At 44.0% G+C, this 27,755-nt stretch overlaps 1 protein-coding gene across 3 annotated transcripts; it reads right to left on the reverse strand.

The window, feature by feature from the left end:
• Positions 1 to 1,401: 1,401 nt before the first annotated feature.
• SETX (senataxin) lies at positions 1,402 to 27,625 on the reverse strand. 3 transcript variants are annotated; one of them, XM_038156037.1, is made up of 26 exons: positions 27,541 to 27,624; positions 26,404 to 26,588; positions 25,109 to 25,289; positions 23,650 to 23,857; positions 23,370 to 23,479; positions 22,707 to 22,926; positions 22,441 to 22,560; positions 21,615 to 21,786; positions 20,947 to 21,037; positions 16,283 to 20,494; positions 15,366 to 15,465; positions 14,773 to 14,949; positions 13,884 to 14,113; positions 13,191 to 13,358; positions 12,920 to 13,076; positions 11,998 to 12,099; positions 11,453 to 11,565; positions 10,701 to 10,772; positions 10,284 to 10,433; positions 9,700 to 9,807; positions 8,832 to 9,019; positions 8,109 to 8,201; positions 7,354 to 7,518; positions 6,778 to 6,915; positions 4,370 to 4,457; positions 1,402 to 3,891 (listed from the first exon to the last, which is right to left on the reverse strand). In XM_038156037.1, the coding sequence occupies exons 3-26, from the start codon at positions 25,286 to 25,288 to the stop codon at positions 2,440 to 2,442; spliced, it is 8,814 nt and encodes a 2,937-aa protein (XP_038011965.1). In that variant the 5' UTR covers position 25,289; positions 26,404 to 26,588; positions 27,541 to 27,624; the 3' UTR covers positions 1,402 to 2,439. The 3 variants fall into 3 exon arrangements, with proteins under 3 accessions (XP_038011965.1, XP_038011966.1, XP_038011967.1); XM_038156039.1 differs by having other exon boundaries at positions 3,727 to 3,887; XM_038156038.1 differs by lacking the exon at positions 26,404 to 26,588 and having other exon boundaries at positions 27,541 to 27,625.
• Positions 27,626 to 27,755: the final 130 nt, after the last annotated feature.

Here is a 27,755-nt window from a genome sequence, read left to right on the forward strand (position 1 = left end):
TACAAACCTACTCTTGAGTGCTTTGTGAAGAGGGAAAAGTGTTGTAAGTGCAATAGCCCAAGCATTTTTAAATTGACAAATACAGGACTAATGATACAGACTGACATGGCAGCAATAATCTACTGCTGAAGACTGACAACTGAAGTCAGATAAATCTAGTATTAAACCAGCAAAAAGGTCTGGGCCACTGAGCACACCTCAAAGATGATTTATGGGAAAACACAGGCATTATAGAGTACAACAAAAATGAAATGTTAAAACAAAAATCCTTCCAGCACGGGGAGAGTACTGCTCTCAGAACATGTTCTGAAATGAAGGCTAAGGAGGAAGACAACTAGAAGAAAAGTGTCACAGCAACATTCTTGTGACCAAATTGCATTTAATAACCAGAAAAGCATTTCCTCATTAGTTTTGTTGCCAGCTTCACTTTATTTACATCAAGACAGTCCAAATGGCTTCCACAGCCATGGGGTTTGCAGAGCAGCAGCCTCTTAATGTGCTAAGTACAAACAGCAGGCAGGGCAGCACAGCCCTGCCAGCAAGAGCCAAGGGGCTTGGAAGATGACAGCTTTTAAATATTCCTATTAACATAAAGGGGAATAACACACAGGGTATGGAGTCCGTGATGGGGAGTGACTGAAATGTCCAGTTTGTTAAGGTCAGAGTCACTCAGCAGCCTCACAAGAGTCACAGCAGCTGGAGAAGAGCACACAGGGCTGCCAGGAGCAGTCAGGGGTCACTGAAGGATTCAGAATGCAACATAACCAATAACTAAAGCTGAACAACGCACAGATGCTGATCTCACCTCACAGGGATCTCCCAGATTCCCCCCATTACTCTGAAACACTCAGTCCTGCACAGCACAATGAGCTGGACAGGCTCAGCCAGCAATAAAAGCCTCCCCACACACCTCCAAGGCAGCTCCTAGCAGTAAAGCATGTTTGCTGTGGGTGTGCCTGCATTAGGGGTGAGAGTTGTCCTGGCAATTACAGCAGCTGCTGCTTGGCAGAGTAAGGCACTGGTGTCTCCCTGAGCTGGGCCACACAGCCCTGCCTGGCAGGGGGTTCAAAGGACAAAGCTGGAATTATCCCTGCAATAACAAAAACGGAACTGAAGATGATGGCTAAAAACTGTGGCTCGCTTGCTCCAGCAAAGCCACTGTCACAGTGCTGTGACAAGGGACAGCAGGACACTCCCTGAACACACCTGGAGATGGCACAACCTGGCCCACTCCATGCACCCAACTGGTACCAAGCCTGCAGCTCCTCCACTCCCTGAGCCCTGCGCTCTCAGGTTATCCCCACATGAAACTCAGGGCATGTGAAATGCTGCTCTCCAGCTCCTGAGACACACACAGGCTCCAGAAAACAGACAGTGATACTTCACAGCGACCCAAAGGAATTCTTAGCAGAAATAATTCCAGTTTTATTGTGAAATGTTATGATGTGAGGAAGGTTTTCTTAAAAATAATTTGGTTTTTTTTTGCTATCCTCTTTTACTGGCTGCACGTTCTTCATCAGCACAGTGGAAAGAATCCAGCAGTAACACCCAGCAAGATCTACCTGCCCTTTTCATCCCTGTGAGCTCCAAAAGCTCCAGCCATAGAAACTCAAGTGATATAACCAATAACTGTTAACTAGATCTTGGACCAAGATTCCACAGTGCTGTTGGTTCCTCCTCACAACGGGACCAAACAGATCTCACAGGTTTTAATCTGCAGATTGTGTTGCCACTGCAACAAGAGAGGGATTCCAACTGATAGAGCAGCAGCAAGAGCAAAACTCAAGGCACATTTGTATAAACAAAAACTCTTCTCTTCCTATAAAAACAGGCAATAAAATATACAAAATAAGTAGAATTCTCTCCATTCAACCAATGTACACCTGCCTCACTCCTCCCTGAGGCAGTAGTGGAGCACTAGCAAGAACCACTGGTACCACATTTTCAACATTCAGTTTTGCTATGAAATAAATTAGACATATTAGTGCAAAGGGAAAAGAAGTCTGTCTTTTGGATTTTGGGGTTGGGTTGTTGGGTTTTGTTTTTGCTTTACTCTGGTTCTTCATAAAAAATTACATCTCTAAGAAATCAGCATTTACACAAGAAAACAAGAAGCTATGTATTTGCCAAATATCTTAAAATAATTCTGTATACTGTACAAATATACACTGTTAAACATTTACAACCTCAGCTTCCTAGATGACTAAACCCACTGCTCTTCCAAGCAATGCAGCTACCCAACTTCTCTCTTCAAAACCTCAAAGGTACCATCTGTCAGGTATTAAATCCCTTCACAATTAGGGACAGGAAGGGAAAGAGATCTTCTGATAGTAGTGGTATCAATAGATGGGAGTTCCAGCTGTGCTAAATAATTTAAAATCCAGTCCTTGCTAGACAGAAATCTGGGAATAGATTTTCAGTAATGAGCCGATAGTAAAGTCAGTGAAAGAACTTTCTTCTCTTGGCAGAGCTTGATTCCGTGTTCTCTGGTGATTCCTGGGATGGCCTCCTTAACAAACCACGAGAGTCTTTGTTCCACTCACTGCCACTGCTCTGACCTCCTTCGCCGGGGGCTTTGGAACCGCTCTTGGCCACAGCTGCTCCCCGGTCACCCTCGTGCTGGGCCGAGTGAGGGGCAGGGGGGAGCACGCTGCCCTGTGCTGCTGTTGGCTGGCCCTTCTTGGCATTTTCTGTTCTGCAAACCTGATCCCTGGCAGCTGAGGACACGTGCAGGCCTTGCTGTGCTGCTGATCCTGGGTTGCTCTGGGCTGACCGATGGCTGTCCCTCAAGGGCTGCTCCTTGCCTTTGGCTTCAGTTCGACTGGCCAGGCTTGCCAGCCTCGGGTCCCGTGGTTTCTCTGGAATGGCACCAAGTGCTGCAGCCCCCGAGGGTGCAGGGGCACTGCTCCTCCTGGAATCTCCAGCTGGAATCCCCGAGGGTGCAGGGGCACTGCTCCTCCTGGAATCTGCAGCTGGAATCCCCGAGGGTGCAGGGGCACTGCTCCTCCTGGAATCTGCAGCTGGAATCCCCGAGGGTGCAGGGGCACTGCTCCTCCTGGAATCTGCAGCTGGAATCCCTGAGGGTGCAGGGGCACTGCTCCTCCTGGAATCTGCAGCTGGAATCTCCGAGGGTGCAGGGGCACTGCTCCTCCTGGAATCTGCAGCTGGAATCCCCGATGGTGCAGGGGCACTGCTCCTCCTGGAATCTGCAGCTCCAGCCCCCGAGGGTGCAGGGGCACTGCTCCTCCTGGAATCTGCAGCTGGAATCCCTGAGGGTGCAGGGGCACTGCTCCTCCTGGAATCTGCAGCTGCAGCCCCCACAGATGCAGGGGCACTGCTCCTCCTGGAATCTGCAGCTGGAGTCCCTGAGGGTGCAGGGGCACTGCTCCTCCTGGAGTCTGCAGCTCCAGCCCCTGAGGGTGCAGGGGTTATGCTCCTCCTGGAATCTGCAGCTCCAGCCCCCACAGATGCAGGGGCACTGCTCCTCCTGGAATCTGCAGCTCCAGCCCCTGAGGGTGCAGGAGCACTGCTCCTCCTGGAATCTGCAGCTGCAACCCCCATGGCTGCAGGGGCACTGCCCCTGTTGGAATCTGCAGCTGCAGCCCCTGCAGGCTGTGTGGGCCCTCGGCTTCCTTGGGGCACTGCATGGCCAGGCCCAGCAGCAAGTTCCCGTGGGCTGCTCCCAGAATTTCCTGGCTCACTCCTTTTGCCACTGGAAGAACCAGCCTGCACCACAGGAGATGTCACTGTCCCTCCTTTGGCTGGGGACTGTCCTGGTGGCCTGAGCTTCAAAATCCTGAGTGCCTCTTTCTTGTAATTTTTTTCTGTTGTCCTAATAATGGCACCTCTTTTCTGAGCATCCTGAATCAAGTGATACCAGTTTTTATCTTCCTTTAAAAAAAAAGAAAAAAAAAATAAACCCTGTTACCAGCACAAAATCAACACAGACGGACAGAGGTGTCAGAGGATGTATAACCTCTTTAATCAAGGTACCTGACACAACTGTCATGGCAACCAATGCTATGTTCCTTCTGGAATGGAAGAATCTTATGTTTCGGGTGCAAAACAGCAACAGACACTCTGGCTGCTGTAACACAGGGAAGGCACTTTGAGCCATCAGAACTCCCAAAAATGACAAATTTCTCAATTTCTCAATTTCCAGGGGTTCCCCTCGGAGGCGCGGGGCTTTAGCGCCCCCTAGCGGCCAGCTAGCACAACCCCCTCCCTCCCTTGGAGAGGCACAAAACGCAAGGACCCTGCAGGACACAAAGCTCCTCTTCTTGCACAGCCCGGAGCGGTCTGAGGGTGCTGCTCGGTCCCCCTGCCCAGGGGTGGCTCACTGAGCCCGCTCCGCGGCCACTGCACCTACCATGAGCGTCTGCAGCCGGCCCAGGATGAAGAGGCTGAACCGGGCTCGGGTGATGGTGACGTTCAGGCGCTGGAGGCTCGCCAGGAACCTGAGTGACGAGACAAAAAACTAAGCTCCTCAACTACTTCTTCCACAAGAAGGTTTATAGGGTTAGGAGAAAAAGACATAAAATGAAATGTCACTGAAATTAAAAGCAGGAGTTCCTCCCCAGACCCCGCGGCAGCAGCCCTGCCTTACGTGAAAGAAACCACAATTCATGCTCAGCCTTTCTTTCACCATTTATTCCTTGCAGGGAATTCCAGTTTTTCCCAGCTCTTGTCGTTGCTGTTTCCTTTCTTAGAGCAAATCCCCTCTTAATGCCAACCACTGCTTCCTTAAACCTTCCTCAAAGTACTGAGGACATCAACCTCACTTCACCTATCAAGACTTTAAGCTTCTTTTTGACTCGAACTGAAATAGATTAATAATATTTGGCAGTATTAATGGGAAAACACCCTACTGAAATACTGAACACTGCACATGAATATTTTATTTTAAAGGTGACCTGCACTGGAAACACATCAAGGCAGACTTTTGCTTTGTCATGCTTCAAGAGGGGAGAGTAGATCCTTGCAGAAATCTGGTTTTGCACTAGGAAAATTGCCTAGTTTGGTTATTAGGGATCAAAAACCATGGTACTGAAACCTAAATAAATGCTGAGTTTGATTTCTGTTAGCACTTATTAACCAAGACTAAAAAAAAGGTTTGTGAGACTAATATCAGCTATTTCTTCTCTAATGAAAGAGCTTCCAAAATACACAGCTTATTTTTGACTAACAAAATCCACAATTCAAAAGTCCAACCTAATTTGAGCAGGTTCACTATCAATGCCTGACTCTGTGGTCACTGAGACCTCATCTGCAGCAAATTCCCAACCCTGCAGTGAAGAATGCAAAAACCACAGAGTCACCTCAAAAAATCTGGACAGTGCAGGAAATAAGAGAAGCAGAAGCAGAGTGGATCCAGCAGCACAGGTAAGAGTTCTCTAGGTCTTGAGAAATGAAAAAGGGGAGACCTTGAAAGTCTACTAAATATTCCTGACAGCTTTTACAACTGAAAGACAAGATTATTTTCCCAGGAAGGAGGGGGGGAAAAATCCATTGTCATCCCTTGGAGTTTTCTTCTCCCAGTTACTTTCAGAGTAAATTTAATGCTGGACTAGAAACCCTGGAGAATAAAATACTTCACTCAGGCTACAAGATCATGGGTAAGGGTGGGATATTTGCCACATCACACCTTGCCAAGGGCACCTGACCCTGAAACAGAGATGTCCAAGCCAACAGCATGTACAGCTGCTAAGGCACTGCACCGGCACAGCTTGAATATATAAACCTTTATATATTAATGTATGAACACAGTAAGCTGCAATGTTCCTGCTGAAAGAGCAGACAGAAGTTAAGTCTTGTGTCACCCAAAAGAACTGGCAGGTTCCAGCTGCCTTCCATTCCCAAACTCAATCAGATTAAAAAGTCTTCAAAAGGCATTATTGTTGTTTGGCATAAGATTTGGATTCCTTCTCTTCCCAAAGTGGATCAGAACAATTAAAAGCCATTTTTCTTGCAGAGAATGAGTATCAGAGAAACATAAGCAGCTTAGTGAAACTTGTGTGTAGAAAGAAAGATTTTTGTTTATGTGACCAGATTTTTCCTAGTTTAACTTAGGAGGCAGTGAACTCTAAGGCGGCATATTTCATATTTTCACTACCGTTTTTGAAACTAAAATGAACCACAAGTTACAGAAATCAGCAACTGCTCTAAGTGCTCTGGGGGTAAACAGCACAGTCAGTTATTTCCTTCTGTTTCAGACAGAAAAAACCCCCATAAAATTAAGAAATCTGCAATCCTGAGTTAAGACTTGCTGCTAATCTTCCCCATCTTAGAAGACAAGCCCACTCATCTACAAATGCCAGATCCCAGTCTGCTACACCACATTCCAAGTGCCACACACAACTAATTAACAAGAACTTTACAGACATTAGCAGGACAGCCACAGAAAATGGGTTTCATTTTGAGAACAGCATGCAGAAAGTTCCAAGGTGTACCAAAAGCCACAAGAACAATAACTGCTGCAGTAATAATGCAAAGAGCCAAGATCCCGAGGCCAACCCTGCCAAATCCAGGCAGTGGCAGGATAAGGGAGCTGTGCAAAGGGATCAGCACGTAATACAGAGCACAACACCAGCATTTCCCTGTCCCTCTTGCTCAGACATCTCAGACCATGAACACCAATTCCTGCCCTGAGACACCCTTTCTTCACTGACTGGTAGAAGTGACTCGTTCTCTGTAACTTTCTAACCAGTCCTATTAAAAATGTGATTTTCTCTGCAGTGTCCCTGGAAGTGGGACTGCAAATCCCTGCAGGACACGTACCCAATGGATCCTTTGGTGCTGCTTGCCTGCAGATGGGGCAGAGCGGAGCCCTCGGAGCTGTTTGCCCGCACACAGGACACGATGATGCAATCCTTCTCCCGGCCCTGGAACGCATCCACGGTGTCCACTTCTCCTGGGCTGGTGAGGAAATACAATTGAGCAGCTTGCTCATTCTGACTTGGATTTTTAAGCAACACACCGATGCAAACAGTCTAAACACCACCCTTAATGCTCGCGTGTGAAACCACCCAGGGTAAGTTTCTCCTTCAGTAACACAGCCTAAAGCTGCATTCACTTTGCTGAGATCAGCATCATCACTGAAAATCCGTTTGGGTCCACACAGCATGGAATTTTAGGTTCTTTTATTCAGAACAGCACTATAATCAAAGTAATAACTAAGAATGGCACAGAGACCATGCCTGTTTTAAGCAAAAGGGTTACATGTTCCCTTTAAAGGCACTACCAAGTGCAAATTTTAGCAGTACAGAGAGAAGCTGGAGACATTTTACCATAATTTAAGGCAAAGGATTAATATGCTAGAGCCAAGGCCCATTTGAAAGCTCGTGGTTTCTTTACCTGTTATTCTTAAACACACTGTCCAGCTGTTCCTGAATTTTCTTTTTCTGTGCACTGTAAGGGGTAATTATTCCAATGCGACGAAGGCCCAGATCCTTCCTTTTTTCTTTAATTGTTTTAATTAACTCCATCACCAGCTTCACTTCCCGAGGATTGCTGTAAGAGCTGCACAGGACAAAATGGAAACACCACAGGAACACCTTTGAGAGACCAATTCAATGCTTTGGCCCAGTTTGTTGGGGAATTTTGAAGTCACAGCCCCTGTTTTGAATTTTTGCAGTTCTTTTCACACAGAAGATCAAAGAACTTGGCAAGCAGACCCTGAGGAGGGGCTACTAAGCCTGGGAAGTGCAGGCAGTGAAAAGTTGCATTTCCACATTCCCTCAGCACCTCCAGCTGTGCTCTCCTTACAGAACAGGCAGGGGAGGGCTGAGCCTGCCACCTCCTGGCATTGTCTCAGTGTGCACCTGGGAAAGGGAACTCGCTGATAAAATCAGCAATTCAAACTCTTACTAAAGTTAACAGAGACTGCAGGAATTTACTGGCATCTAACAGTGAGCCAAACCAGGATTAAAACCAGCTTCAGATTTAAGAAAACCTCTGGTTTTTTTGTGAAATTAAATCTTATCAGCTGGAAAATACAGTTCTAGCTACTTGATGCATATTGGAACAACAAAGGGGAGAACACAGCTCTTCTGTAGGCAATTAACTCTCAGAAAATCTGAACTTTGGCTGAATTAGAATGCAGCTCTTACTCATTGTCTCGCTCCTCACGGCCGTCAGCTACATCAAAAATCAGGTAGGGCTGGAATGGCCATTCTGAAGAACATCTGTTCTCCTCTATTGACCTGGAAATAATAATTTTATCACTAAGTAACCATACAACTAAGAAATTCTAAGAGCTTATACTCCATTCATTTACATCATGGTTATCAAACACAAGCAACTCTCAAGGAAAAGAGGAACTGGCTAAAGTTTCACCAAAGGAGGTTTGGATTAGATAGAAGGAAATTTTTTTCACAGAAAGGGTTGTAAAGCATTGGAACAGACTGTCCAAGGAAGTGAGAATCACCACTCCTGGAAGTGTTCAAAAATCATGTGGATTTGGCACGTAAGGACATGATTTAATGGTGGAAATGGTTGACACGTGAGCCTTACAGCACTAAAAGTCTTTTCCAACCTCAACTATTTTATGATTTTAACTTTCAGCTCTTTTCCTCCCCAGAATCCTTAACTTTTCCTGTTACCCAAACAGATTGAGACCTAAAATGAACTCTCAGCACTCTGTATGCATAATTTTAAGGGATCTTACCTATCACACCCAGCACTAACAGAGATGGACTGCACATTTTCTCCCATTAACCATCTTTCCCCCTCCCACAACCTCAAGCATTTTTAGACCCACAAGTACACCCTGACATAAAAAAAATTGCTTTGAAATACCCTCTGCTCAGAAAGGAAAACAGAGAGCTACTCACTTGGCAGTTTTTAGAGTCCTGCCATAAACATAGTTGGAAGGGAAGAGGCAGATGTCTGGGTGCATCCTGTACTGCACGGTCAGCTGCACCACAGGCAGGCTGTGCAGCATGTTCCTCTGCACTTGCTCCTCCAGGTGCCTCTGCAGACGGGCCATCAAAGACTGGTCATAGCCATACTGCTGAGCTTTCTGCCACAGGGAGAACAGGACACTTCATTTGGCATCTCGTTCTCCACCAGTCAAAGTGGTTTGGTGAATTTGAAAGTCAATTTGGTGTTTTAAACTTCTAAATCGATGACAAAATGACAACTACTCGTGCTTCAGTTTTCTACACGTGTTGTCTCATTTCAGTAAAGGCCATCTGCACAAATCTGAATTTCTGTGTCTAGTCTTTAACAAGACAACTTCTCCTTGTGACTCACAACACAGTAGAATGCTAAGAACATCAACCATAATGAAAAGAAAGTCTTTCCAGGTGGGATCTTGTTAAATAAACACACAACCTCTAATTTACCCCTCTAAAGAAGCCAGCCTGGTTTTCCTCCTTTCTTTACCAGGTTTTTAACACAGCCCTTACTGTTGGAGACAAGGATGTGCTCCTACATATTTACCCTTAAACAGCTGTAGGGTCAGGAAGTCCCCATCCAAACAAGAAGTCTTCATCCTCCTTAAGGAATAGGGTACTGACTGAAGCTCCCAAAATGAGAAAACAGAGCCTGCCACAACCCAATATCCCTCACAAACCAAATGTTTGTATTGCCCCATCGATATATATCTTTTCCCCCCCTCTTTAAGTATTTCCTATAGATACTGTTCTTTAACCATATCCATTCCATGGCAAGAAAAAAGCAAAGAGCTTGAACACTTACTACTGATTTGACAGTAGGAGGGAGCTGCTTGGGATCTCCAACAAGGACAAGTTTATTACAGCGATGGATCAGTGGAATCAGTGTTTCCACCTCACAGGACTGCCCTGCCTTTTGATATGCAAACAGGACAAAAGCAGAAGTTGTAAGCAAAGCAGGGAAGTACATTAAATTTCTTGTAACACAGCCAGAATAACTCAAATGCTTTAAGTCTTCTAAATAAAAAAAATTAAAAAAAAATAAAAAAGAAGGACTTTTCTCTAGTAAAAAGACTACAAACAGATTTTATTATTATGTGTGCAAAGCTCTCCAAACAGATATAAATAGAACCAAACCATCTGGAAATCTCTAAAGCAAAAAACCATGGCTGAAGTGTGGTTCTAAATAAAAGCTGTCTGCCATTACAGCACCAAACAAGTCAGGAAAAGAATCAAATAAAAGTTATGCTTTCTCCTCCTGGTTCTACAGGGGACAAGGCAGACAACCCACAAACATTGCAGCAGCAGCCAAAGAGCCCCAAGTGCCCGAGCAGAGCACAGGGCAGGTGTGGAGGTGCAAGGGGCTGCAGTTCCCCCAGCTGCACTGACCTCATCCACGATGACACAGCTGAAGGGATCGAGCCCCTGGCGGGAGAGGGCCGACTCCAGCAGGCTGCCCCCGCTGGTGCTCAGCGTGCAGCAGATGATGTCAGACTCCAGGATGATGTCTGCCTGCACTTTCTGGGAGTGCACCCGAACCTTCAAGCACAACAGGACACCCTGGTTAAGATTCAGCCCTAACTGCAGCAGTGAATGTTCCTGTTTGGGCTTTTTCCCAAAATGCAGCCAGAGCACACCCAGATCTCACAGCTGCCTGTCCACAACTCACTCAGCTTACGGCCTTGATCAATTTACCCACTACTTTATAAACGCTCCCAGCTACATCAAACCAAATTTCACCACAATTAAAGGACACCAGGTATGGAAACACATCAGCTGAATTTTATTAGAGATAAATTCTCCTACCTCCTTTAGCTGAGAAGCGAGTTGTTGTCTCTCCTTTGCCAGTCTGCCAATTTCATCATTTAACATTTGACTCTAGATGGGGGGAAAATTAAAGAGGAACCACCTTTAGCACCATCCATTTCCCATATACCTTTTTCCCCTCTCATGCCCTAATTAACTTCCTAAACATTTGGCTTGCTCAGACAGTCTTTTAGTATCAAATGTGTCTGAAGAAGCCAATCAGTTTCTTGGAAAGCTGTCCTCATATTTAGGCACTGCAACACACAGTAGCAGATCTTACGTATTTGTGCAACTGAGAAATGGTTTACCACCAGAAAGCTCTCATATGGCATAAATGCCAAATTCTTAGACAAAAAAACTGGAAAACTTCAAGTGCAACACATGCTCCAAAAATCTCAGATCATGAGGTATCTTCCTGTATTTTCAGTGAAACAAAAACAGAGCTTTGAAACATATAATCAATTTAAACCACTAAGATTTATAAATATGGTCACATTAAAATCTAACAAGTGACAGAACCAAGTGAAGGCCACTGAATGACAGAGCAACAAGTGGCATGATCAACCAGTGGAAAATCCTGGCATAAATAAACAAAAAAATTCCTGATGTAAAGTTCTCCATTCCCTCTCGTGGTGATACCGACTTTTCCATTAGTTGAAAAAATAGGTGAAGAGACAGTGACATCAAAAACCAGAATTGCTTCTGTGGTATGAACACAAAACCAAAAAGAGGATTAAGACTTGTCTTGCTACCTCTCTCTTCTCACATCTGTGCATGGCACGCTCTCGAGAGAGCATGTCCAGCTTCTGATCCAGAGCTTCTTTCTTCTTCTGAATGTCCTGGTCACAGTCACCTGGCTTTCGTTCTGTCAGAAACCAAAGGAGAACACAAAGGAGGAACAGAAAAGCTGTTACAGTAACTCCAAATTGGATAAATGCTTTTTTTTTGCTGCGTTTTCCCATTTTCTATTCAAGTTTTATCTCGTACAATGATGACAATGAGAATTGCTTCCAACTGTAGCTCTCAAATGCTGCATTACTTCAAAAATGATGGCTTTAACATGTATGCAATATAATTTCTTAAAGAAAAAGGTTGCTTTGCTTATTTTTTTCCTTTTCCTTAGATCCTGACTCATACATAAACTGCCACTTCCCCACTAGGACTGAGAAAAAACAATGTTTTATGAAATACTATTTTAGAAAAATCTTCCTTCGTACAGGACACATAATCCCATGTGGAAATCATCACCAAGCTCTTAGAGGAGAATGAAGAAAAGTCTGATTTCCATGTTACTTACTCATTCTGTGTTCAACTTGCTTATCCAGGCTGAATCCCCGCACTTCATTGTTGATTGATTTTTCAGCACCAAGTCTCACTAACTTGATATCACCACAATTTCCTGTTTACAAAATCAGAGTCAAAATACTTTTAAATTACTCCAACTGTCTCTATGCTTTGCTATGACGATTTTAAAAATATAAACATCATGGATATCAAACAAGGCTTTTCTACTTATCTGGAGTTTTCAACACTTGACTTGTACTTAAATGCAGCTACAAAAATTCAGTAATTCCGAACCCTAGTAAAGGTGTTGCCCATATTTTAGTGGTGGCTAACATTAAGAATGTTATTTTGAATTAATGAAACTCCCTCTTACTCTCAGGTTTATCTAAAACTTCCAGAATTCCTAACTTGGACAATGCTGAGTCCCATCAGTAATGCATTGGTAAGTCAATACCAAAATAACATTTGGTTACAATGCAGATATTTTTCCCCTAGCCACAAACTAGATGTCTTAAACACAATTCATCTGTGGTTGGTCACAAATTGGGAGGAGGAAAAATGAGAAGCTTAGACATATCAAAATTTTTATCAGTCTGCTTCCCATGACCCACAAAGTGCAATCTTATTCAAAATAAAGGCAAGGGACTTGTGTTCAAACCCCAAAGAGTACTTAAAAATTGATGAACTTAAGCTAACAGCACGAGGAAAGGGTCCATGTCTATACAAAACAAAGTGTAACTTATTAAAAAACCTCACAATACACCTTTCAGAAAAGCACATTAAAGTTAACAATGCAAGAGGAAGTACCAGTCATGGTCTGCAAGAGGAAGAAGCTGCTCAGAGGAGCGTGCAAGTACAGTACATGGCCAACTCCTTCAGCTCCTCCTCCAGGTTTTGCCCATTTAACATTAAAACAATTTAAAAACAAACCATACCCAAAGGCTCCTGTTTGTTTTGGCATTTTTCCTTAAATGCAATGATGATCTTTTTCATGAGTTCATCAACAGCAGCATTTGATGGTGCACACACTAGAAAACGGTTTGGCTTAATCTTGGAATTTTTTTTCCGAGCTGTTTTCTCATTCCTAGTGTTCTGTAGATTAATTAACAACAAACAAGCTCTTCAGAGGTTGTTTTCACTTGAGTTGAGAAGCCAGGCTGTACATTCATCTGAACCAAACCCCAGCACATGACCGTGTTCACTTACTTCTCTCAACACACGGGACAGGAGTCCTACAATAGTTTTTGATTTCCCTGTCCCAGGTGGTCCATGGATAAGGCAGATCTTGGGAAGTCCTGGGTGCTGCTTTACCATGGCATAAGCTGTCTCAATGGCTCTCTTTTGATCTTCATTGTATTCATTCATAGATGAAACCTGAAGGAATAGACAGGGCAAAAAAATAATGAATTCATGCTGACCACACCTTACACACCAATTTTCTGTACTTTCAGAGTGTCATCACCTCTCTAGCCAGAACTCAAAAGCTGGAAGGGCAGGGAAGCTTTTGATTCTAGGTTTGCTCTAGACACACACCCAATCCTCACTTGAAGTTGTAACAAAGGTTTTGTTCAGTCCCTACACCTTTATTTTACAATATTTTACAATCCTATGTTTTATTTCCTGATAATTCCCAGGGGGATTATCAGGAAATAAAGGGGAAAGAAAACTGAAAGCAGTTTGAAGCTCACTATAACAGTAGAGCACAAACACTGAGCAAGTTCAGACTCATCTCCTCCACCCCAGCAGCCAACTCTGAAGAGGGCAGTGTCTCAGTGCTTCTGAAACGTGGCTATTTTCTCCTGGTCATCTCAAAAGCCAGTGTGAAAAACCATACCTGCAAAACTCATGAGGCCCAAATGCTTTTTCTGTTAACCCTGGACTCCCAGCTGCACAACTTACAGCACTTCCTGAGACAACAGGCAGATCTCTGGGACAGAAGTCGTTGTAACTTGGATTTATGATGGGTTTAGCCAGGGGGCTCCTGCTCAGCAGCAGCAGACCTTTGAACTTTCTGTGTGTGGTCACCAGGGAGCCAACCACCACACACTTCACTTGCTTATGGATGAAGAATGACAAATTGCCTCGGGTTTGCACAGTAAGTTGACAGGCAGTTTGCTGCTCTTTTTGTCCTGTTAGAGAAGAAGAAAAAATCAAGTTGTTAATTAAAAAGCTATCCAGATCATTAACTGAAAGATACTCCAGCAAGTCATTCAATGAATTCACCAGAACGAGATGCTCTCTTCTGCTATGGGATCAACAATGAATTCTTGCAAAATCCCAACATTTCCCTACTGCACCAGAAAAGAAAAAAACCACAAAAAAACCAAAAAAACCCCAACCAACCAACCAAAAAAAAAAAAAACCCAAAACCAAAAAACCAGTGCTCTGTACAAAAGCAGATCCCTGCTTTAATAAGGCAGGTTCTGGGTACTTGGTAATCCTGGTAACTCAGAGTTTCAATTCCCAATGACAATGACAGAGAGATCACAGAAGTTCATGACACTTCCTATCTCCTGGCAATACCATCCTAAAGACGTGTGCAGAGCATTTACTCATCACTAGCTTTGGTTTCTACATGAAGTTCCAGAAAAATGATGGACAGCAGGGCTGCAGCTTCAGTTCCTGATTTTTACAAAGCTTCCAGCATGGAACAGACCAGCTACAGAAGAAAAACAATTCCATTTCCTCTGAGGCCAGTGGCACATCACAATTACCAACAGCCAGCTATGAAGAAGCATTTTATGGCACCAAGAAGGACCCCATTTTTATTTCTAGCCCTCCTACTCACTATTTGCACAGCCAGATGCACGAGAAAAACGTGTCACAAGGCCAACATGATTCACTGTGTGGTAGTCCATCCCACTTTCTTCCCCAAAAGTGTCCTTCTCCTTGTGGACCTTCAAAAGAATTAAGTCATCCTCCTTTGGATGAAGCTGCCTCGCCAAATCACTCTCTCGTAGATGAGCTACCCAAAAGACAAATTTAAATCACAAGGTTGAAAAGAAAATGGTTACATTTTCTACATGACTGCAGAAGTACTGGTAACTTTTTAAAGCTGTTAAAGGCTATAGCAAAAGATTATTGTGAAAATTTTAACTCTATCCTGCACTCTAAAGCCTGAGCACAGCACTGTATAAAAACAGAGCAAGTCAAGGACAACTTTATCAAAACAAGCTGAAAAAAAATCCTAGATGAGAGAGATGGAAGGCACAAACTCCCTGCAAAATACATGGCTCTCTTACATGCATTCTGTAGAATAGCAGCATTGAAATCCTTTCTATATTTAAAGCAAAACAAAAAACTCTGCCTGTAACTGCCAGCTCATTATAATGCATCATCTACTTGAATATCAGATTTTATTAAAAAAAAACAAACCCTCACCTGTAAAATGTGCTGTATTCATGTCAGCAGAAAAGTTCTCTAAGTAGAAGCAATAACCTTTCTCTCTTACTTTCTGGTTTTCTACCCATTCTTGTGCCAGCTACATGTTGAAAAGGAAACAACAATACTTTGAAGGGTTTAGTGTATCAGAAGAAAAGCTTACCATGACTCAAAGGGCAAATAAATGAAATAGAACTGTAAGACTGTCAAGTAATATCAAGAGGCTCACTCATTTCTTTTCTTTCACAGAAGCATACCCATTACATATAAACACACAGGGCAAACAGAAGTTCTTCCCTGCCCCTCACCCATTTAATGCACTTTCTTAAATTTCTTCACAACTACTCTGAGTCTTCCCTGAGTGCATTTTCACCTTAAAACACCAGTATTAGCCTGTCATTGGCTTTATTTTCTACCTTATTTCTATAGAAGAAGTGATGCAATGACTGAACTTGAAAGCATTCAGACATTAATTGAAGGAACACTGTGTTTTGTCACTATTAAGCTATAAACCAACAAGGACTGGGAAAAAATACTTCCTGGATTAACCTCCCCTCTCATGTAAGTTCTCACCAGAAACCAAAACCAGGTTTTCATCCTCTGTCATTGAAAGACCTCAGTTTCTTAAAGACTTCTGTTTTGAGCTTTATACACTATAGAGAGAGGAACCACACTCTTTGCCACTCCTCTTACTGTGGACACACACCCAGGAAAAAAAACCACACTTCACTGAGGTGAGTAACTCTGGTAGCCTCCATTCTTAAACACAGCTATTTATCTACCCCAAATTGTTCCTCTATTCTGATCTCTATCTGAATGTTCTCAAAGGTAAATAGAGGACATAAACCAGGTTTTAATCTCTTGGTAAAATTTATCAGCGTTGATGAAATCAACCCAAAAGGTAGAAAGCTACTTACTGTTTCAAAGGCATTGAGCATCATCAAGGGAAAAAATGTGTTAAAATACTCATTGTAGCCCTGAAATTGGACAGGAACAGAGGCTACTATGGTCTGCAGAAGAATATTTGGAGTTCCAAAGTCGCTGAAGTTGGCAAACATTTCGTAAGTCCACTTTAGGACTTGGTTGACAAAAATGCTGTAATCGCGCTGCTGAGCACCAAGAAAAGAGGAGTAGGTTTCTCGGCCAGGCCCCCTGGAAATATTTGAAGCATTGTCATAGTGTTTATTTTGTGACTGGAGAACTTTATTGGAACTAAGGGGTTGAGGTACATTACTGAAACTTGGAGACTGGCACGTTGGATTTCCTGCAGGTGCAGGTTTTGGATACAGTGGTGGCCTGACCACCGCTGGTTTGGCTGCGTTCACTTTGCTTTTTGAAGGTGGGGGCAACTTTCTGACCTCTTCCAGATCTTTGCTGAAGGCTGCATTCCGTGAAGAACTTGCTGAGCTGAAAATTTTGGTAGTGGTAGGCTTTTTTATTTTAGGTGGTGGGAGAGAAGGCTTGGCAAAGACGTGATCTGCCCCTGGGCTGGTGGTTGGGTGCTTGCTGCAGTACTCTCCAGGTTTTTCCACCTGCTCCATACAATCTTTGTCCTTACATTTCACAACAGCTGAGAGTTCATTCTGCTGAAGGCTTTCATCAACATCCATTTCCTCTGGGGTCTTAGTACCTATATCAGCATCTTGAACACTTTCCTCCTGAGAACATAACTCCATATCCACAGGATCTAACTGGGTTAAAAACAGATTATCATCACCTTCATCACTGCTTTCATCTGATTTACACCCATTTTGCTTTGAAGCTTTCATCTCACACTCAGGCAGGACAGTGCAACCTTTTCCTGAAGACTCATCTTTATCACCTTCAAGTGCAGTGGAAGAGAGACTTGAATCCATAGGGACAGGAGGAACCATGACACTGTTACCCTCCCATTTGCTGTTCCAGTCTGAAGGAGGCATTTTAGAGGCATTTGCCACCTCCTCCACAGAGAGGCTCTCAAATTTTCTCTCACTGGCAGATGGACAGGCAGTCTCTTCTCTTTTTTTCTCCCTTTGGTTTTCAGATTCTTTAATAGCTGCCAGTTCAAAACTTTGAGGCTTTTGTTCCACAGGTTTTGCATACATTTTGGTAACTTTGTTTCTACTCTCCAAACTTCCTGCAGAACTTTTCACACTTCTTCTGTGCCTTAGATACTGCCGGTCTTGGCAGGCTAGCAGCTTTTTGTTCCCTTTTACAGACAAACGCTGAGCCTCGATCTGTTTGGTTCTCTTTTTCTGGGTAACTCCGATCCTGCCTGCGGCTTTGCCGTGGCTGCGCAGCCGAGCCAGGCTCTCCAGGGAGGGCTGGGACAGGTCGAACGCCTTGCGGGGGCCCTTCTTTAGGCCAAGCTTTTCTGCAGTCGATGCTGGAGCAGGACTCTGCCGAACCTTCCTCGGAGGAACCACAGCAGGCATTGACCTGCCAGGCTGACAACGTTCTGTCACGCTTTGGAGTGGTGTTTTATATTTGGCTGTTTTAACAACGGGAGGTTTTTTAGGACTTCTCTGAACAGCCGGTGCTGATTTACATTTTGCTGTGGTCTTCTGTGGGCTTGTGCTTTTTTTCTTAAGGGCCAGCTTTGAAGCTAATGAGATGGGAGATGTGGATGCTGTGGGTTCAGGCATTTTTGAGTCCAGGGTGAAGCCTTTAGCAGTATCTTTGTCTGCACATTTCTCCAGTTGATCTTTTCCATCTTCCTTGCCAACTGATTCTTCCAAGGTTGAATTAGTCGCTTCTTTTGCGTCACCAGCTTCTTTCTGATCAGAAGTATCTTCTGCCTGCTTTTCTATTGAGCTTGCTGCCTCTTCCATGGCGTCATCACTAAAGTAATGCACATCATAGCCCCAGTCATTTAAGTCATCATTCAGGCAGTCATCTGAATTACTTGTCTCAGGTGCTGGTGAAACACAATCTTGTTTATACTCCTGAGTTGTTTCCAGGGCATACGCTTGAGTATCTTGCCAAGCCGAAAAAACCTCAGCTTCTGTTTCAAACTCAAAGTACTGAGAATCGCAGTCATCCAGTAACAGTGGAGAGCCTGGAGACTTGGATTCTCTTTTAGTGTCACTGTCAGAAGTGCTGGTGGAAGTTGAGGATGGCTCCGGACACACATTTTCATTCCTGGTTTTTGCTTCCTCCTTCTCAGCCACACTTTTTTCTTCATCAGAAGAGTCTGAAATGACAATGACGTGATTGCTACGGCGCTCTCCACCACTGGGACACGTGGTACTTTGGCCCTCGTTGGAAGATCTTACAGAACCTTTCACTTTCCTTTTAATATCAGAGACAGTGTGGTATGCTGAGCTTTCCTGGTTGGACACAGTGGGAAAATTAACACTTTTGGCATATGCAGCTAAAGATAATTTACTGAGTTCGTTATCAACCTGGGAGTCTGATAAATCATCATCTTTAGAAACCGTCTTCACAGAATTCTCCTCTTTCTTCCCCACTGAACTGTTTTCCCTCCTGAAATATTCTGAAAACTCAAACAACCTGTCACTTGATTCACGCTTCACTGACAGTGGCCTGATCATATCCTTCTTGTTTTCAGAGCTAAATGGAAAATAACCACACGCTGAAATTTTATCCCTACAAAAGGTCTCAGAAAATTGATTTTTGCAGTCATTTTTATCCAAATCATTTAAATTAGGCTGCTCCTGGTTTGAAGCTTGCATGTTAGTTCTCCTCTTAAAGAAAGACAGCAACGATTTTTCTTCTGTTGATACTTTTTTCAGCGAGGTGTCATTACGCCCTAAAAGCAAAGTACTGTCATCTTCCTTCCCTTGCACACCGGCTTCATTTCTAGAGGAGTTAGAGGAATCCAGTGATGCTTCCTTGGACACCTGTTTAGTGGAGACCAGTCTGGACTGGAACACACTGTTTGCACTTGTCTCTTGCATACTTTTGCAACTCCTTGAAGATGGAGAATCAAGATGAGTCTGAGCAGACAGATACGGTGGTGTTTTGGATTCTTTGTGTTTCAGTTCTAACTCTCTGCTTTTCCTGAAATCTGAATGCTCGGTATTTGAACTGAAGCACTGATCATCCGTGTTGCACTTCCCTGCCACGAGATCAGAGCTCCTGTTTTCCTGAACTTTCCCACATAGTTTGGTTGCCAAAGAGTTCTGTGGGAAGACAAACTCCTGAGCTGCCAAGTCATTAGGCTCCTTTTTAATATTCATCAAGAGGCCTTCTGTGGATGTGCAAGATGTTGAACTTCTACATGCATCTCTACATTCCTCTTCCCAGGCATTCTTTCTCCTATGGAAAGGGTTTTCTTGACAATCTCTGCTTTCCTTTGACAAGACAAATGGTGAATAAAGGTCCTTCCTCTCATGTCCACTCGTCTTGTATCCATCATCACACGCATTCCTCTCCTGCTTTGTAGAGACAGTCGCCAAAGCTGTTGAGCTTGAACTGCTCCCTCCAGCCAAAGAGGTGCTCAGTGCTTTACCCTTTATACTTCTGATAACTTGCTTTAAACACGTTTGCAGCTCCTGGGTTTCCTGGCTGCTCAGCTGCCACCCCACAGCTCGATTTCCCCGCAGGAGGAGGTTGAGTTTGTCCAGGTACTGCTTGCAGAGGGCGTGCTGGCCGATCTGGTAGCCCTCCTTGAGCAGGCTGCGGATGAGCTGCACGCAGGCGTGCTGCACCGAGCTGGGGGCCTGGAAGGAGCCCGCGGCCGCGCCCTTGGCGAACAGCCCCGGCGCCTTCTCGCCGCAGCGAGTGAAGGCTCTGCTGGGCAGCGTGGCACACCTCACCACTGCCTCCACCCACTCCTGGGAGCTGATCCACAGCAAGTGCAGGCACTTCTTACTTCTGTGCAGCTCAACAATGGACACCAAGATGAGGAGGAAGAACTCGGAGATTTTGTCGCACTCCTGGAATCTTTCGATGAGGATATCTTTGATTTCTGAGCAGAGGTAGTGGATGACCTCTACTATATAGGCTACACCCAAGTCCTTGAGATCCATAAGGGACTGAACAAAAGGGATGAACCAGAGGAACGTGCTGTGATGGACACGCATGTCTCTGCCAATGTCAGACTGAAGCATGTTAGCCAGGGTCTGCATATCTTCATACATGTTGGGGCAGTACTCTGGGCAAATGGCAGCCTTCCAGCCAGTGTCCTGAAAAACACATCCACCACACAACAGCCTCAGTGATATGCACAGTTTAATATGGCAGCTTTCTTGCAGCCAAGCTTTTTTGTTACTTTCTTTCATATATTTGTTCATTAAACAGTAACATCTCTTATATCCCAATGTAAAAGTCATTAAAAAATGCAAAAAAATAAGGGCACACAGATGTAATAAGGAACTAATTTCCTAAAACATTATCTATGAAATTGGTGTGAAGGAGTAGTTCCTTTAAAAATCATTGTGAACTATTAAAAGATACTGTCATGCTGACACAATTTAACCTCAGATAATCAAAAACACATGGAAAGCCTTTAAAAGACACTTCATAAATGCAATACATTGACATCAAGAGATGACCACACTTGGAAATGTTTATTCTTAACAATGTCATTCAGTGACCCCAGTTCAAAGAAAAGGAATATAAACTACTGGTTTAATACCTTTTGAGGCTTTTCTGTGTTATAATTATACACAATCTGACTGCAAGAAATCATGTCATCACCGTAGTCTGACTCTGGTTCAGCTTTTGTCCTGAAAAGAAACACAGATTACTACAGACTCCCACAATTAAAACCCTAAGAAACTCAGACAGACACTGCTTTTCAGATCCCAAGTGAGCATTAGAACTTGTCAGTGATAAAACCCACCAATGAAAAAGTACCATATTTAAAAGTGCAGAGCTTGTTTTATCCAGCTGTAGGAGGTGGAGGAAGTGACTGTCTCAGGGAAAAGCTTTCTATTGAGTCATGGATTTGTCTATGTAGAACAAATGCCCAGAATGCCATCTACTGAAAATTTAGCAATTCCCATAAATTTACCAAACCTTGAACTTGGCAATTTTCATTAACTTTCAGTGCAAGTTGGTTGTAGCACAAAATAATCAGAGAACAGTTAACAGTCTTCCCAATTCAGGAAAAAAAAAAACCCAACAAGTTTACAGAGACACCAAAGTTACCGAAGAGAAGGGAACTTGTATTCTTTTGAAAGAACTTCACAATTCTAGGGGACCTACTTCACCTTTTCTTTGCTTGAAATTGGAAATGTAATATTTTTTTAATTGCCATCTCCCTCCCCAACACAAATTACAGCAGCACTGACAAGAACTGACCTCCTAAAGCTACTGCGAATATTTTTTATTTCGTTGTTGTAGCTGACACTGTTGATTATGGTTTGAAAGGCTTGAACAGGATCAATCAGCTGACCCCAAACTTTAGAGCCGAGCTGATCCAAAATAACCATGAAACAGTGTAGGGCAGGCCAGAAGGGGTCAGTGGAATCATCTGAAACACAACAGGAACAGTGGAGAGCGTTGAAATGCAAGTCCTGGACATTCTTAGGCTAAGCAGAAATTGAAAGAGCTGGTTCTCGTTGATTTTTCTAAAATATCAATAAGTATTCTAGTAAAGTTGCAACTGTACTTTTTACTGGAAAAAGAATTTTAAAACTCAACCTCCTTATGTACAGAGACACTGCTCCTTATGCAGTCTTAAATCAACAGGAGCCTATTATTAATAATATTAATATAATTAATAATATTAATAATTATAAATAATACTGGTATTTCCCCACTCTATGAAATTATTCTTTCCCACTGGTTTTTGCAGGGGTCGGCTAAGAAGTGGCACAACTTACACAGTTATTTATCCTTCCACTTCCACAACTCATGGGGTTACTAAATCTAAATTCTAAAGTTTAAATTTACAGCTGCAAAAGGGAGTCCCCTCAAACAGACAGATGGAAGAGTCAAATTTTAAGGCAAGTTGCAGCAACTCAGGAGTTTTTTACTTTAGGACCCAAATATCGCACCTTTCAAAAGATAAACAGGCCTCAGGTAAAATTACCTCTCATTACACTACTGAGAACTTCACAAGGCATTTTCTAAAGATGAAAAATGAGCTATGAACTGTCTTATTCTCAGCATCAAAACTAGTTACCAGCTGCTTCTTTCTCCATAGTGTGAAGTATAGACTGCATGAAATCATTTTGTTTGTCTGGGCCCAGTAACAGAGAGTCCATAGCTTGTTCTTCCAGCACTGACAGCAACATGCAAATTCCTGCAGAAGAAGGAAAAAAAGGAAACAACCTGAATATATATATATGAAAAAATACACAGCTCCTATGAGTTTGTACAGCTCTGACCTGAAAGAAGTGCTTACAAATGGGAGACTACACAAACTCATTTCTGATCATAAATACTCACCCAGCCAATAGTTCTTGTAGTTGGCTGTATCATACAAATGAGCTGGCAGAAGGACGAGTTTACCCTTTTCAAACATTGAAGAGCTGTAAATATCTGGGTTCTCAAAAAGCCCCAACTCAATAACTCTGAACAAACAAGTCAGCACTTCCTCTAAGTCGTAGTAATCATCCCTGTCAACCTTTCCTAAATTCCTTGCTGTTAGGATGGCCCATCGACGAATCTAAGGATTCAAACAAATAGTTACATGTTAATAAAAATAATAAATAAATTCTGTAAGAGGAAGCACTGCTATTACAAATGGGACAAAGGCATGTTTTTACTAACAGAGTAATTCAAAATAAATCTTCAAAATAACCTTAGAAACAGGCTTGCTATATCTACAAGATGATGCTGGTGACAAAGAAGTTAAAATTCAGGGTAATGCTATAAAGAAAATTCCTTGGGATACACGTGCAATGGTTGGTTTGTACTAATTTTATGTTATTTACACATAACCGACCAAGACATTCTAATGAGAGAACGGCTTACTGTAACAGAGGTCAAGTTCTGTTTGCAGATAAATGCACCACAAATTTTCCAAAATCATGCAAGACAGCACTCAATCCCTTCAGTGTTAACATGTGCACATAACCAGGATTTAGCAGAACAGAAAAAGGACCTTACCACCTCATTTGGGTGTACCAAAAAGAGATAAATTCCTGGGTATTTCTCAAAGACCTGAAAGGAGTCTTGACTTAGTTCCATTCTGCAGAGCACTTCTACACACAGCTCACCTAAAAGAGTAAGATAGTTATAGTAAGGACTAATTCACAGGCTCACAAAAAATGTGTGTTTAGTATCAAAATAAATTATACATTGTTCCTCGGGTTTAAGTACTGTTCATTTTCACCTCCTGCAGCAGGACACCAGCACTCCCTTCACAGGGACATGATCAGATACATACTGACTTTCTCATGCAGCAGCAGGTATGGGTATTTCAGTATTTCCAGCAGGGGCACTCGCAGGTTGTTCTCAAAATTTGGGCCCACGTAACCAGACAGAGGCGTCTCCCCATGCTCATCAACCAGAAACAGCTCATCTTCTCCTGTCTCCTCGTTCATGGATTTCTCCATGTGGGCAACAAGGCGGGAGGTTTCCAAGTCCCACAGGTCCTATTCAGTGGGGCAAAACAACAATTGGAAGTGTGCTTGTGAAAAAAGTGATTAAGGACATTTATTACCACATGCAGATAATTAATTACACGTTCAAAAATGAAATGTCATTTTGAAAAGTTTCTTTCTATGCATGGTCCAAAACAGTAAAGCTTTGAAATGGAATTCAACTACACAAAGCACAAATCTCTCACTTTAAAGTTGAGACTACAAAGTCATTTTTAAAGGAATAGCCTCCAAACCACATGCAATTTCATAATTCTGTTAAATATTCATATTCATTTCAATACTTATTTTAGCCACAAAACTTTGTTCCATTGGCCAATACACAGAAAGACACGATACAGGAAAAGATCTTATTTAGGAAGACAGCAAAAGCAATAATAAAATCTTGCCTTCTTACAGATTTTGCAATTAGTAGAAGGAAAAGAATATAAACAATTCCAAGAGACTGACTGATTTGCTGGATATTTGTAGGGATTCTCTCACTTAACTTACTCATCTTAAGTAACTGCTCCAAACCTCAATCACACACCAAGTTTATTCACTGCACCAAAGGGACACAAAAGGGAACTTGCAGTAGGTCCAGACACTTCTCTTATTTCCAGTTTATGGAACTTCCAGTCACATGGAATTGCACTCCAGAGCAATCTAGCTGACCAATCTAAAGAGCAACCTTTTAGACTATGATCAATTAGCTAAAAAACACATACTTTACATATACAGAAGGGAAATAAGCTAATAATAAGTTTTATAAAAAGCTTTCCTAAAATATAAAATTGTATACTACTAAGGGAGGACTACAAAAGAGGTTTGAATTTTTTTGATGTATTTGCACAGTCTTGCAAGGTCTGATCTCTGAAATTCAAACACAGGAGAAAACTACAGTTGAGAAGTGAAAGCAAACAAAACAGGAACAAACCAACAAGTGAAGAGAAACCAGCGGAAAAGAGAAAATACATTAAAGAAATGAGCTGTTAGTCTGGCAGATGTTCTCTGTTTCAGATGACAAACCATCAACAGCATGAAAGAAGTCCAAGCTACAGTGTCTAGTCAGCAACTTACAACCAGTGGTTTAGTTCTTGCTAATCTGAATATATGCAAAATAGGATCTCTGTTTTACAATCAGTTTGCAACTCCAGGCAGTTCAAAAGCAACACAACCTACTCCCAAAACCCAATAAAACACAACCCCTCCCTTACACCGAGGCTGGACCACAGAAGCCTCTTCATTAATCTCTTAATTAATTACCTCGTGCAGTCCTGGACATTCTTCCCGTGCTTTGTGATATTCAACCACGCACTCCAGGCAGTAACAGAGGTCATCATTGGAGCCTTCAAAATCTTCCTGGGACAGCCTTTGAGCAGCATAGAGCTTGAGGAACTCGGTGGTGTCAGCACCACTCTGTGTGCACCATCGGCATGTGCTCATTCTGGGGGAGGCAAAGAAGCAGCAATTAAAGCCCAAAGCCTTCAAGGGGCAAAATATTCCCTTTCAGCCACGTCAATTTTAAAGTGAGGGGAGCGTCAGGATTTCAGTTACTCAGGATTTCGGTTACTCGTTAGCAGCCTCCGTGCAGGTGTTCTCACAACATCCAGGTGCAGGCAATTAAACAGATTAAAGCAATTAAAGGGACATGACACAAACAATGCCCACGCAGGAAAAGTAAAGCACTGTAGTCAAGTGTGCAAACTAGGGAAAAAAAGGGTGAAAACTCATTTTATATATTAAAAAAAAAATCTCCTTACCTGCACATTGCACGATTTCCAGAACTACAATGCAAAGCTCTTTATATTATTTTATTGGGGTCTCTGGAATCTGGGTCTAGTGGCACAGAGTTTAATTAGCTTTTTCCTTAATCTCCTACTAAAATTTATAGGTCAACAAATCCCTGTTGTCCCAAGCAAAGGATATTTACGCAGAACTTCCCTGTCTTTGTTGTTTTTATAGACAGAGTGCTAAAATTCTCACCACAGACTGCTTTCCTCTAAAAACAAAAATCCTTCACTAAACAGCAACAGTCATCTCAGATCCTGCTAGCCTGAAGAATTCCACAGAACACTGGAACCACAGAATGGTTTGGGCTGGAAGGGACCTTAAGGATCATTTCATTCCAACCCCTGCCATGGGCAGGGACACCTTCCACTGTCCCAGGCTGCTCTAAGCACCATCCAAACTTTAGACACCTCCAGGGATCCAGGGGCAACCACAGCTTCTCTGGGCACCCTGGGCCAAGATCTCAGCACCATCACAGGGAAAAACTTGCTCCCAACACTCAATGTAACTCTACCCTCTGTCAGTTTGAATCCACTCCCCCTTGCCCTACCACTACAGCTCCTGATGAGGGTCCCTCTCCAGCTTCCTTGTAAGCCCCTTCAGATAATGGAAAGCTGCAAAAGCAGGAACTCTTGAACTAACTATACAAAAAGAAAGGTGGTAACTACTACTTTTATTCAGCATAAAAAAAAAAAAGCAGATAAAGCCAAGCCATAAGTTTCCTCATACATACACATATAGTGGGAAAACCCAACGATTGTGGCATTTACCTTTGAAAAAAGCAGCTATTTGCTGTGCAGGTGTGCCAGGTCACATGGTGGAAAGGAGAACAGCGCTGCCCTGCAGCCAGGGAAGGGGCTGAGCCCTTCAGCCATACATGTCCTGAGTGCAGAGGGCAGAGCCGTATCCTCAGCAATCCACCCTGCTGACCAAGTCTCGGTGGTGTTTCAAAGATCTAGAGCAAAACAGAAATCAAACCACTGAATCACGGAATCAGTCCGGCTGGAGGAGACCTCTGAGATCACCGAATCCAACCTGAGACCAAACACCACTCAGAGCACCGAGTGCCACGTCCAGCCGAACACCTCCAGGGATGGTGACCCCACCACTGTCCTGGGCAGCCCATTCCAATGCTCAAATACTTAAGAACTCTTTCAGTGAAGGAATTCCTCCTGATGCCCAGCCTGAGCCTCCCCTGGCACTGCTTGAGGCTCTGTCCTCTCCTGCCACTCGCTGTCTGGGAGAAGAGGCCAACCCTCACCTGAAAAAACCTTTTTTCCAGGTAGCAGGTCAGCAGAAATCTGTTCAGCTCACACTTAAGAACTGCTTTGGTATTTAGATTAACAGTTTCATTAACATAATGCATTTGACGAAGCGTTAAGTACGATTTGCAAGAGAATCCCTTCTGTCATTCAAATGCGGATGTTTGCCTCGCTTTCCGCTCATAAAAGGCGCAAATATTTACCTACGCCCGCTAAGCGAGGGAATCGCGGCAAGAAGCGTGGGATGGCACAAGAACGAAGCCCAGCTGCGAGCAGCCCGGTGCCCCGGAACGCTGCTACCGACAGCCCGCAGCGCCGCGGGGCCCCGGCACCGCGCACGGACCGCCCGAGCGCCCGAAACTCCTTTCGGTTTCGCATCTGGAGCCGCCGCAGCCGCCCCGCTGCCGGTGCTGCCCGCACCGCAACCCCAATCCAACCCCTGGAGCGCCCCCCTCGCCTCGGCCGCCCCGCCCGGTGCCCTCCGTCCCTTCCCGCCAAGCGGGACCCGGCCGGCCCTGAGGCGGCGTGAGGGACCGACACAAAAGGGCGTCCCGGCAGCAGCGCGGGCTCCGCGGCGGCGGCACCAGCTCCACGGCGGTGCGGGGCGAGCGGGCGGTCCCTCTGCTCACGGCTCGCTCCGCTCACCTCACGCCGCTCCCGCGGGCCCCTCGGTCCGCCCGGCACGGCCCGGCCCGGCCCGGCGCTCCCGGAGCCGCCGCTGCCGCCCTGAGGCCGCGGCGCTGCCCGCGCTTCCGGACGCGGCCGGAAGTGGGCGCTCGCTGCCTCCCGCGGGAGGAGCCTTAAAGGGACAGCGCGGCCCGAGAGGAGGCGGCGGGCGGGGAAACTGAGGCACGGGGCTG

Source organism: Motacilla alba, chromosome 17 (assembly GCF_015832195.1).
Source record: "Motacilla alba alba isolate MOTALB_02 chromosome 17, Motacilla_alba_V1.0_pri, whole genome shotgun sequence".
In the NCBI taxonomy this organism is placed as follows: Eukaryota; Metazoa; Chordata; class Aves; order Passeriformes; family Motacillidae; genus Motacilla; species Motacilla alba.

What these genes read in the sequence shown, in the direction of transcription:
- SETX (XM_038156038.1), bottom strand. Translation starts at nt 25,288, where the DNA reads ATGAGCACATGCCGATGGTGCACACAGAGTGGTGCTGACACCACCGAG. An exon ending in TATGGAGAAAGAAGCAGCTG is followed by an intron (nt 21,787 to 22,440) that starts GTAACTAGTTTT and finishes GTTGTGTTTCAG; the next exon opens with ATGATTCCACTGACCCCTTC. An exon ending in TGCATCTGGCTGTGCAAATA is followed by an intron (nt 14,114 to 14,772) that starts GTGAGTAGGAGG and finishes CTTCTCTAACAG; the next exon opens with GACAAAAAGAGCAGCAAACT.